Source organism: Pecten maximus, chromosome 2, assembly GCF_902652985.1.
Source record: "Pecten maximus chromosome 2, xPecMax1.1, whole genome shotgun sequence".
NCBI classification, from domain to species: domain Eukaryota; kingdom Metazoa; phylum Mollusca; class Bivalvia; order Pectinida; family Pectinidae; genus Pecten; species Pecten maximus.
The window spans coordinates 17,145,036-17,157,196 of record NC_047016.1 but is presented as its reverse complement, the minus strand read 5'-3'; the positions used below and the strand labels follow the sequence as shown (position 1 = coordinate 17,157,196).

At 39.2% G+C, this 12,161-nt stretch overlaps 1 protein-coding gene across 2 annotated transcripts; it reads left to right on the top strand.

The window, feature by feature from the left end:
• Nucleotides 1-2,284: 2,284 nt before the first annotated feature.
• On the top strand, nt 2,285-11,916 carry LOC117319775. Of its 2 annotated transcripts, XR_004530823.1 has the most exons (7): nt 2,285-2,443; nt 3,618-3,725; nt 4,831-4,923; nt 5,354-5,420; nt 6,920-7,047; nt 8,041-10,378; nt 10,685-11,916. XR_004530823.1 is itself a non-coding variant. In XM_033874525.1 (6 exons), the coding sequence occupies exons 1-6, from the start codon at nt 2,308-2,310 to the stop codon at nt 8,445-8,447; spliced, it is 939 nt and encodes a 312-aa protein (XP_033730416.1). In that variant the 5' UTR covers nt 2,285-2,307; the 3' UTR covers nt 8,448-11,916. The 2 variants fall into 2 exon arrangements, 1 of the variants encoding a protein (XP_033730416.1); XM_033874525.1 differs by having other exon boundaries at nt 8,041-11,916.
• The last annotated feature ends 245 nt before the right edge of the window (nt 11,917-12,161 follow it).

Sequence of the window (12,161 nt, the reverse complement as noted above, 5' to 3'; positions counted from 1 at the left end):
TCAACTATATGGATTGGGCTGCCATAGCAACCACATGGAAGCTTCTGAGTTGGCCCCCGGACGACAGTTAAAATTGGTAGAGATGATAAGTTGGTGTTAAACATGAGGGTTGGTGGTAAACATGAGGATTTATTGGTAACCGTGATAGGTAATTGGTAAAGTGAGTAAATATGGCACACGTAATGAGTTAGTGGTGCACGTGAGGAGTAAAGGCACACGTCAAGGGTTAGTGGTACACATCAAGGGTTAGTGGTACACATCAAGGGTTAGTGGTACACATCAGGGGTTAGTGGTACAAATCAAGGGTTAGTGGTACACATCAAGGGTTAGTGGTACACATCAAGGGTTAGTGGTACACGTCAGGGGTTAGTGCTGCACGTCAAAAGTACACGTCAGGGGTTAGTGGTACACGTCAAGGGTTAGAGACACACGTCTAGGGTTTGTGGCACACGTCAAGGGCTATTGGTACTCGTCCTGGGTTAGAAGTACGTCCTGATGGTTAGTGGTCACGTCAGGGATTAGTGGTGCACGTCAGGGGTTAGTGGTGCGCGTCAATGGTTAGTAATACACGTCAAGGGTTAGTGGTACACGTCAAAAGTACACGTCTAGGGTTTGTGGCACACGTCAAGGGTTATTGGTACTCTTTATGGGTTAGAAGTATGTCCTGATGGTTAGTGGTACACGTCAGGGATTAGTGGTGCACGTCGGGGATTAGTGGTACACGTCGGGGGTTAGTGGTGCGCGTCAAGGGTTAGTGGTACACATCAAGGGTTAGTGGTACACATCAAGGGTTAGTGGTACACGTCAGGGGTTAGTGGTACACATCGAGAGTTAGAACTGAGTACACGAGATTGACATTGGTTCACGTCAACGGGCAGTTGTACAGCTCGGAGACTTTCTGTAATATTTGATATCTTGAAGACACGATGTGATCATGATGTTCGTAAAGATATCGATGCGTTTTATGATGCGATATTTTTAAATATTTGTAGATTGTCAAACACTGGCAACGTCAATTTTTTCGATTTTATTTTTTATTTTTGAAGACATATTTAATACATCAATAGATAATAACCACACACACACACACACACACACACACACACACACACACATCAGTTCCAGAATGTATGGTTTGCAATTATCATCATGATCATAATATCCTCAAGATCTTTCACCATCCTAATATCATCATCATCATCATCATCATCATCACCATAATCACATCATCACAATCATAATCATATCATCATAATTTCATCATCATACTAATCATCTTCATAATTTCATCAACATACTAATCATCTTCATAATTTCATCATCATACTAATCATCTTCATAATTTCATCATAATATTATCATCATCAACTACAAAGATAAATACATAGAAAACCATACAAACTCCTATAACTGTGTATATATTCTGATATATTCAGTTTCCCGGTAGCCTGATCAATCCTGTCAGGGCTCAGTTTCTGTACTGGTCATATCAACTCTAGCCACGTCAACTGAGTCATCAACACAACAAAAATACCACTTACACTTAATACAAAATAAATGGGAAACAGAAAGGGGTGCGGTTTAGGGGGGGGGGGGGGGGGGGGGGGGTTAGACAAAGAAGATAGACAAAGAAGGATGGGACCATTTAGTACATAAAATTTAATATTATACATTGTATGATAGGAAATGAAAAGTAATTATTAACTGCTTATTTAATTATGTGCTTTGATTTGAACACATTGACATTATGTACCGTTGATTTGCTAAAAAATTAACAACTTTTCAACAATTACAATAAAATATAGCTTTGATAATATCTTTTGATTTACAAGCATGCTGGGTATTGCTAAAGCAATATATGTCCCCTGCCGACCCCCGTTTAAATAGTAAAGGTGGCCTTGACCTGCCCCAGAAACCCTGACACTCGAATTTGATATGAAGCTACTGAAGTTACAGAACAACTGTCACCTTGGCTGAAAAAGTGCGGAAAACTGACTGGGCGGACTGACAGACGGACTGACTTACATACGGACGGAGAGGAAATCTATAGTCCCTCTGTTTTACCGGTAGGGGACTTACTATTATTAGTTTATATAGAAATGAGTGACAATCGTGTTAGAGAATCACCCAAATTAACTTTTCGGCTAAAACGATAAAATTTCCGTGCATCAATTAATCATTGAACCTTGCTAAAGAAACAGTTGATGAGAATGTTATACCAAAAGCTAAAGATAAGAATCTAGCCACCAATTATCAAGGAAGTGTTTCTCAATTGTAGATGGGCATTTTTCTGCCAAGATCTTTAATATGTCTGTGACGTTTAACGAAGCTAATACAACCTGCTCCAACACATCTGCCTACCTTGCAGACGATAACAACTTTGAAAAATTATTCAAGGACTGTAACAACACGATGTTGTTTCAAGCAGGGAGGAAACAGCCCGGTTAGTATTCTGTGTTTATTTACTATTATATAAGTATGCAAGCAGGGAGGAAACAGCCCGGTTAGTATTCTGTGTTTCTTTACTATTATATAAGTATGCAAGCAGGGAGGAAACAGCCCGGTTAGTATTCTGTGTTTATTTACTATTATATAAGTATGCAAGCAGGGAGGAAACAGCCTGGTTAGTATTCTGTGTTTACTTGCTATTATATAAGTATGCAAGCAGGGAGGAAACAGCCCAGTTAGTATTCTGTGTTTATTTACTATTATATAAGTATGCAAGCAGGGAGGAAACAGCCCGGTTAGTATTCTGTGTTTCTTTACTATTATATAAGTATGCAAGCAGGGAGGAAACAGCCCGGTTAGTATTCTGTGTTTATTTACTATTATATAAGTATGCAAGCAGGGAGGAAACAGCCCGGTTAGTATTCTGTGTTTCTTTACTATTATATAAGTATGCAAGCAGGGAGGAAACAGCCCGGTTAGTATTCTGTGTTTACTTGCTATTATATAAGTATGCAAGCAGGGAGGAAACAGCCCAGTTAGTATTCTGTGTTTATTTACTATTATATAAGTATGCAAGCAGGGAGGAAACAGCCCGGTTAGTATTCTGTGTTTATTTACTATTATATAAGTATGCAATAGACTTCATTTTCGAACGGATTTTGATCAGACTTCACATATTGGTCAATTATGTAAATCCTCGAAGAAATTCATGTTTCATGGTACCAAGATCAAGGCCAGGCTCACTATTGATATTTGATAGAAATCTTCGTCAGCACTCTTGTGACTTTATTTTTAAATAGATTTCGATGATACTTCATACGATGGTTAGTAGGAAATTACCATGAAACGAACTCTTGTTTCTGGCTGTCAGGGTTAAGGACATAAACACCGTTACTACATGTATATGATAAATGTGGCTTATAGTTGGATATTTTAGCAGTTAAACTTGGCACGCGGGGGGGGGGGGGGGGGGATTAACCAATCTAATATATTCTATTTCTCATTTTCCTGTTGTATATATATATGATATAGATTTATCAATTATCCTTACTACACTGTATTACCATATTCTAACTTTTATGATGCTTTGGTCAATACTGTGCGTTTTGTTCCATGAGCAAGTTCTGGTAGGAATACGAGCAGGATTTACGTATTAGTTTACATTGCAGAAGTTCCTGGAGATGGGTGTGAAACAGTAAGGATGATGGATGGTGTTGTACAGCGTAATGGACCTTCAGTATGTTCTACCATGTTACCTTTCGTCTGCATTAGTAAAGGTATTCTAATAGAAACAGATTATGATAATATGTAATCAGTTTTGTATCGCCATAGATGAAGTTTGAATTGCATATTGCAATCGGATTGTCTCGGTTCTTTTGTGTCAGTAAGCAGTTTGGACTAACCTAAAGCATGGGGTGGTGAAGGGCCACAAAGTTTAATTGGATTAAGAATCTTGGTCAACTTTCAATCGTACAGAGTTCAAATAATAGAACACTTTAAATGATTTTGTTATTAAGCCATCAGATTTTTTTTGTAAACAACTTCCCAATTACCAAGAGTATCCGGGTATGATGTATGCTATTAGACTGGTAGCATGCTACAGACAGGGCGCTAGTGTTTCTGCAAATTGATTTCCTTGATCCATCTTTTAGGTAAAAGAGAAAAAATGTTTTATATTCTTAAAATATCATCCCAAAAATCAAGAGCTCCAGTGTGATGATATTGGTTGGTTTATAGGTCGCGGTCCTGCATTAGTTGATCTTTAATGGTCACTTGATGAAATGTGTTAAACAATAAATGATGACTTTTGCCAATGACCAAAAGGTTCATCATTTAAAGAGCGTGTTGGGAGGAATGGCCATGACCTTCTTAAAGGTCATAGTTATGAGATGTGATGAAATCTTGAAATAGCGACTTCTCAATGAACGAAAAACGTAAGGTTATTGTATTTTGCTAGTAGTTGTCAATTTGTTTTTATATCTAAAATGTCTTATCTAAGTTTAAAAAAACATCTTTTCCTTTAGCTAGCTGTATACATACCACAGCTTCATCTGTGTACGCTTGAGCATTGAGATTTTGTTTTCAACAAATAAACGGCAACTATGTTGTGTTTTAATAATAGCTGTACACGCTGATATGTTGTCATTTAAATGGACTTTAAAGTAAACCAATATTTAGTTTTATGTAAAGGGTATTATAGCGGTAATATGTTAGCTAGTCTTGTTTAATAATGTACAATGTACACGAACCAATTCATTAGGGCGTGGGACATCTTGTTTTTGTTTTTGTTTTTTTTATTTTGATTTTTTATTTTCTTTATTGTTATTAAATACAGTGTAAAATTCAATACTTTAGTATTTGTTGTTCTGTTTCATGAAACAGAGTCTACGACTGCCGACAACCCATGCAGAATCGTCAACAACCAAAATATGCCTGGTGCTAAAGAACCAGAGGAGGACGATGGCGGTATCTCATGTAAGCATTCAAAACGACTATTGTATTTAGTAGTCTCACTGTAATACGCTGTATCGGTGTTTTTTTATCGTTTGATATATTGATGTTGTTTTTCAGTTATTTTTTGTTTGTTAATAATAACGAATTATATCGTTTGATGATTGCAAATCAACATTTTAAAATGTTTTAATCTTGTCTTCAAATAATCTTCGGGTCATCATTCAATTGTTACCGCCACTGGCATGCAGTAAATTAGAAATATCAAATAACATTATTTTCTCTTAAAATTACATTTGCCACACCCTCTGTCAGTAAATAATCAAATCATCATTTTAATCATTACTAGGGCATATAAACAGTGATATTATCATTGAGAACATTATTTTTACATTCGTGTATATTGAGATATCGTCTTAAGAAAAAAATGAAGTACATTGTTTGTATATTGTAGTTTGGTGGATCATACTAGCGGCTGTGCTTTTGGTCATCCTCGTGGTCATCGTCATATGTATTGTAAGGTAGGTACCATTGGTCATCCTCGTGGTCACCGTCATATGTGTCGTAAGGAAGGTACTCTTGGTCATCCTCGTGGTCACCGTCATATGTATCGTAAGGTAGGTACCATTGGTCATCCTCGTGGTCATCGTCATATGTATCGTAAGGTAGTTACCATTGGTCATCCTCGTGGTCATCATCATATGTATCGTAAGGAAGGTAATCTTGGTCATCCTCGTGGTCACCGTCATGTGTGTCGTAAGGTAGGTACCATTGGTCATCCTCGTGGTCATCATCATATGTATCGTAAGGTAGGTACCCTTGGTCATCCTCGTGGTCACCGTCATGTGTGTCGTAAGATAGGTACCATTGGTCATCCTCGTGGTCATCATCATATGTATCGTAAGGTAGGTACCCTTGGTCATCCTCGTGGTCATCGTCATATGTATCGTAAGGTAGGTACCATTGGTCATCCTCGTGGTCACCGTAATATGTATCGTAAGGTAGGTACCATTGGTCATCCTCGTGGTCACCGTAATATGTATCGTAAGGTAGGTACTCTTGGTCATCCTCGTGGTCACCGTAATATGTATCGTAAGGTAGGTACCATTGGTCATCCTCGTGGTCACCGTCATATGTGTCGTAAGGTATGTACCATTGGTCATCCTCGTGGTCACCGTAATATGTATCGTAAGGTAGGTACCATTTGGTCATCCTCGTGGTCACCGTCATATGTATCGTAAGGTAGGTACCATTGGTCATCCTCGTGGTCATCGTAATATGTATCGTAAGGTAGGTACCATTGGTCATCCTCGTGGTCACCGTCTCATTTTCCAACTTACAGTTTTCTTCCTTATATGTCCTTTGACACTATCCTACTTTGGGCCCGCAGTTAACCGTTCGTCACAAGACGAATTCTATAGGTTTTGAACTTCAAAAGGCAATGTTCTTGTCTTTGTTAATTGTAAGCGGTTTAGGGGGTCGGACCCTTGAGTTAAATATTTCATTCTTGGCCATATCAACGTCTAAAGCCTGTAGATTTTATTTAATAGACCCTCCTTCATTCACAGAATTTGCCGTACTGGTATCTGCCAACGACTGGGTTTCATTTTTGGTCTCCTTTCCGTTTGATCTGTCAGATCGAGCATACTCCAACCCACCCCACCCCCTTCAGACCTAAGTTCCCCGAATGGAATAGTTCCTCGAGTTGCTCTCTCGTAGTTACACTATACTGTTGTATCTATGCAATGGGTGTCATGTTATTTACGATATGATATTTAGATATTATGCAGGTTTACAAAAACACTGCTGACCATTAAGATACAGCAGATCAAGCACCTATTTCAATGTTATACTATCTGTATTTGCGAGATGTTCCTCCCGAAAATCGTGGATACGTTTGAGGAATCAGAATCTGAAAAGGCCTGCGATTATAGCCTGTATTTATAAGGTGTCCAACAATAACAATAGCGTATAGCCCTTCGTTGTGGTTGGTGTAGATAAATGTCGGATATCTTTACAGGAAACGAAGGACGCCCAACAAAATACCAGAGGAAGGCAACGCTACATTCAACAATAAAACGTATTACGATTCTGTGAGATCTCACCACGAACACCCCAGTCACGCGGGCAACAGTCAGGCACGGAAAGGTATGACGTACGAATAGACTAATAGAATAGTTCACCCCCTTTGGGGTGAGATAGGGGATTTCAGCCCGAGTGGAGGTTGTTCGAGTGTTTAACAGCTTAAAACTCATGAGGGTTGATATCCCAAAGCGGATTCCCATGGCACTGAAGGGCGGTGCCGAAAGGGGTCAAATTTACTGAAACTTTAAAAACCATGTCCTTAAGACCCAAATAATATAGAATGAAACACTCTTCATAGGTGGAAGGGTCTTAAGATGCTTTAACAAAATTGTGAATTTCCTGATCCCAGGAAGGGGGTAAATTTTACTATGGTTTATATAGATAATTCATATTTGGCTATCATATATCTGATTTCTGTTGCAATTTGTTCTATCTTGCTTTAACATTATCAGCATGGAATAAAAATTTAATGGTATGCACATGTTTGTCCTGACTAACCCCCAGGGGCTGATAGGCGGAGCCTAAAAGGGTCAAATTAATTGAAATACATCAAAACCTTTAAGGCCCTTGTGCCTTTTTTGTATCTAATATTGACGGTACATCAATGGAGGACAATGCCGAAGTGACGTGATTGATTGTCGATGTGATGTCATTGCATTGTTGTAACGTCTTGGAATTGTTGCCATGAATCCATAGCTTGTCTCAACCTTAGGGTAAGATACGAAAATCTCAAACCTTTGAAAGCGTGGATATTTCTGCCAAGGGTAAAAAAGCGGCCTGTTATTCATTTTTATTTCAAGGATAGATTTATTAGTGTACAGATCTTGATACGGGATTTCAGCTCTTAATTAGTATAAGTTTAAGTGAATATAAATCTGTTGTTATGAGCGATGTCGAAATGGAGTGATAACAATTCATCTTCGATGTTTAAGTATTAACACGTTTTATTCTAGCCAGAGGAATCTATACTTCCCATGACCATCATCTCAATGACATGGACAATACACGATTAAAACTATATATTCGAGTGTAGTTAATGTGTTTGCTTATTTCTAGATGGTGAGTATGGAGTTCTTGGTCAGAAGCCGAGTCCGTCACCAGATGACGATATGTACGCCCATACTCGCCAACATCAGCAGGAAGGCGAGTACGATATATTTGCGAAGCCGGTCAATGACGCAGCTGGGATATACGATCATACTCATAACATTAGACAATTAGAGGGTGGTGAGTACGGGGAACTTGGAAGGCGTGCACAGGAGGTTGGAGAGGACGACATGTACTCACATACCAAACACTCTAAAACTGAAGGCGAGTACGACAGCTTTAGTAATACAGCCGTAAACAACGACGCGGGGGGTATATACGATCGTACTCACAATGTGCTGATGGAGAGCGCGTACGACGAGTTTACAGGGGATAAAGGAAACTCAGCTGTGGAAGGACTTTACGATCACACGTGATGATGTGATGTGGCATTCTTTTATGTCATTCCCCGACATACATAGAGGATATATAGAGGTTAAACAACAAGTGGTTGTTCTATATGTTCTATATTCACTCGAGAGAGTTATTTTTCAAAAGTTACAAAAAAAGTGTTTAAATGTTAGCCATTCAAAACACATTGAACCACGCAATCAAAAAATATTTTGGTCAAAGGTTACCGTGTCAACCAAGCAAAACCCATTTAGAGTTTAGATATTCCACCAGTGATATATTGTATCTTTAAGGGACTATAAGAACAGTCATTATTGATGAAATAAAATTATTCCTGGGGAAATATGCTGATAAATATATCATTAGTTAACCATTTGCCTTACTACAGATAGTGCTACAGTAGTAGCTTTTTTTGGAGAACCAGGTCTCGCAAACTTTGTGCCCTCACGATCAGGATTCTTCTTCTATGTCAGGATATGGGTCTGTCCCTCTCAGTGAGGCATCTTCCAGGGCACCTGAATGCTTTAGCAGACACGCTATCCAGGTCTCGGAGTCAAGTAATCGCGGAATGGACACTGAAAAGGTCTATATTCAGGGCCATCTGTATGGTTCAGACTCCTCAGGTAGATCTGTTTGCCACAGTTCTGAGTTTCCAAATTCAGACGTTTGTGTCTCCAGTTCCGGATCCTTTGGCTTGGGGAGCTAGATCACTTAGACAGGGAATTTCACAAGGTCAGGAATCACGATTGCTTTGTTCTCCTGATAACATCTCCGTGACCCAGACAGCCTTGGTTTCCGGCTCTGCTGGTTTTGCTGGTAGATCTTCCCTTGGCCAAACCGCCCAGGTGAAATCTTCTCAGCCAACCCAAGTCCAGGCAGTTTCATCCCAATCCATCCCAATCCGGATCGCCTATACCTTCGCGCGTGGAGGCTATCTCGGTCTGCCTCTTGCAGTCAGGTTTTTCTGCAGAGGTTACCGATGGCATCTCAAGATCAATTCGATCTTCCTCATCTGCCATCCATGAGTCCAGATGGTCAAACTTCTGCAGCTAGTGTAACAGCAGGAAGATTGATCTACTCTGTGCATCCTTTACCTTTTTAAGGTTAAGGAACTATCTCCTAGCACTATTGGGGACTATCGTTCAGCATTAGCCAATGTCTATTCATTTCGGCGTCGTTCAGAGCTTGGAACATGCCCCACCTTCTCCAATCTCCTCAAGTCTTTCTTATGAGCCTCTGGCTTTTGTTTCTGTTAAGTTCTCTTGCCGGAAGACAGTATTTCTTGTTGATTTGGCTTAGGTAGACGGAGAAGTGAAATTCATGCTCTTTCTTCTTTTCCTTCGTGTCTCTGGTGGTCTCGGGACTATTCTTTAGTGACCCCTCTGACAGTTTTTCGACGGATTCTCATAAGATTCCGGCCATAAAGGATTTCTCTGGTCCAGATGACAATGATCTGTTACTTTGTCCTGGTATGGCTTTGATAAAACTAAGGGGCGTCCTAAACCTCGTCTGTTCTTGCCCATCAAGCCAAAGCAGTCTGACATATCGTCTCGGATTATTTCCAGATGGATCTCTGACACTATCAAGAAAGCTAATTAGGGGTCTAGTGCTGAGACACGTGATAGTGTTCAGGTTAGGGCACATTAGATAGCTATAGGGGGTTGTCTGCCTCTGGGGCCCTTCTCAATGGCTCCTCATTTGATGAGGTCATTGCATCCGCCTTTTGGCGAGGCCGCAACACTTTCGCGGATTTCTATCTGCGTTCGCCTTCCTCCCATGCAGATGGTTTGTATTATCTGCCGGGGTCCTGTTGTCGCTACTCACTCAGTCACCTGTCCCCTAGTCGATCCGTAGGGAGGTTCCATTACGGCTTGTATATATAGAGTTTTTATTGTAAATATCCTGGACCCTTCGGGGTTTTTTAATTGACGTTTTCGCTGCTGTTTTTTTCAAAGCGGTCTTTGTCCTCGGAGACTCCTCTACGTTAAGACAAATTTGCTATTGTCTATATGGTGGTGAGCTATTATTGAAATATAAACGGAACTAGAACTGGTTCCGCGTTCCTTTTAAGTAAAGCGGAACTAGGAGCCAGTTCCGTTTAAGAAAAGCGGAACTAGGAACCAACTTCCATAAAGAAAATATTCTACGTACTTTATCTCAATATGAGACCCGAGGCTGAAAAAGAAATAATGTATATGTCAATGAGTGCAAAGGCAGTTATTAGTCAGGTATAAACTTTACAAGACTTGGTCCTAGTTCCCAGTTCCGTTTAAGATAAATGGAACTAGAAGCCAGTTCCAAGTTCCGTTTTTCTAAACGAAACTCGGAACTGGTTCCTAGTTCCGTTTTACTTAAACGGAACTCGGAACTCGGAACCAACTTCAGCCTCCCATTTAGTCCACAACGTGTACATGTATGTTATATACCCGATGCAATGAAAAATGCAGTCGCCTAATTGTGTATCGCACGAAATCGCAACGCAACTGGTTGGTAGAGGCGTAGCACGTGGATTTCCATCGGGTGCAAATAATGAATTTTCCACTTAAGACTTAAAAGATCCAATTAGAAGCTCAAACTTTTGGAGGGTGGTAATAGTAATTAACGTGGAGTCTCGTATATACATACACTACAGCCCATGCTTTCATGTGGTCGTTATCTTGGTATTGTACATAACAAACCTGTTATATTTTCTTTTAGTTTATGTTAACATCAGTGTTGCTTTTTGATATAATCTAGATATGTCCAACTTAACATCAAATCGATATAATTTCTGTCGATTTTATTCTAGGCTAGGTTGGAAGCACTGATTTAAATATTAAAATTCTACATCATATTCAAATTACCGGTATATTGTATAGGTTGTATATATAATATACAAATGTGTGTCACACTGTCATGTCTATATGTACTTTGTTTCCTACTGTTATTTACGTGACATCCGTCCTCATTTGTCCGTTAATACTTCAAAATAAACGAACGTCCTGACAGTCATGATGACTGGGTGTACTGGTTGGGAACATATTCCATCATATATATGTTCTTGCAAGTGTTGACATTAGTGTCCACACTATCATAATAAATACCAACAAGATTATACCTATGTTGTTTCCTTAAACACTGAAACTAATTTGTGAAGCTTGAAAACAAATGATTGTAGGCCCATATAAACATATAAACGTATGGCAACTGATGTCACATGGCATCTTGGACTATTTCTAAAATTAACTGTGTATATATGTCATTATGTGTGTACGTGCGTGCGTGTGTATGTGTTTACCATGTGTGTATGAAATGTTTACCACATGTATGTTTTGTTTACCACGTGTGTATATAATGTTTACCACGTGTGTATATAATGTTTACCAAGTGTGTATATAATGTTTACCACGTGTGTATATGATGTTTGCCACGTGTGTATATAATGTGTACCACGTGTGTATATAATGTTTACCACGTGTGTATATAATGTTTACCACGTGTGTATAATGTTTACCACGTGTGTATATAATGTTTACCACGTATGTATATAATGTTTACCACGTGTGTGTATACTGTTTACCACGTATGTATATAATGTTTACCACGTGTGTATATAATGTTGATCACGTGTGTATAATGTTTACCACGTGTGTATATAATGTTTACCACGTATGTATAATGTTTACCACGTGTGTGTATAATGTTTACCACGTGTGTATATAATGTTTACCACGTGTATATGATGTTTACCACGTGTGTAT

Bases quoted from the DNA above. Each gene is read 5' to 3' on its own strand.
- LOC117319775 (XM_033874525.1), top strand. From the start codon at position 2,308: ATGTCTGTGACGTTTAACGAAGCTAATACAACCTGCTCCAACACATCT. The intron at 4,924-5,353 runs GTAAGCATTCAA...TGTATATTGTAG, and splicing joins GGACGATGGCGGTATCTCAT to TTTGGTGGATCATACTAGCG. The intron at 7,048-8,040 runs GTATGACGTACG...GCTTATTTCTAG, and splicing joins CAACAGTCAGGCACGGAAAG to ATGGTGAGTATGGAGTTCTT.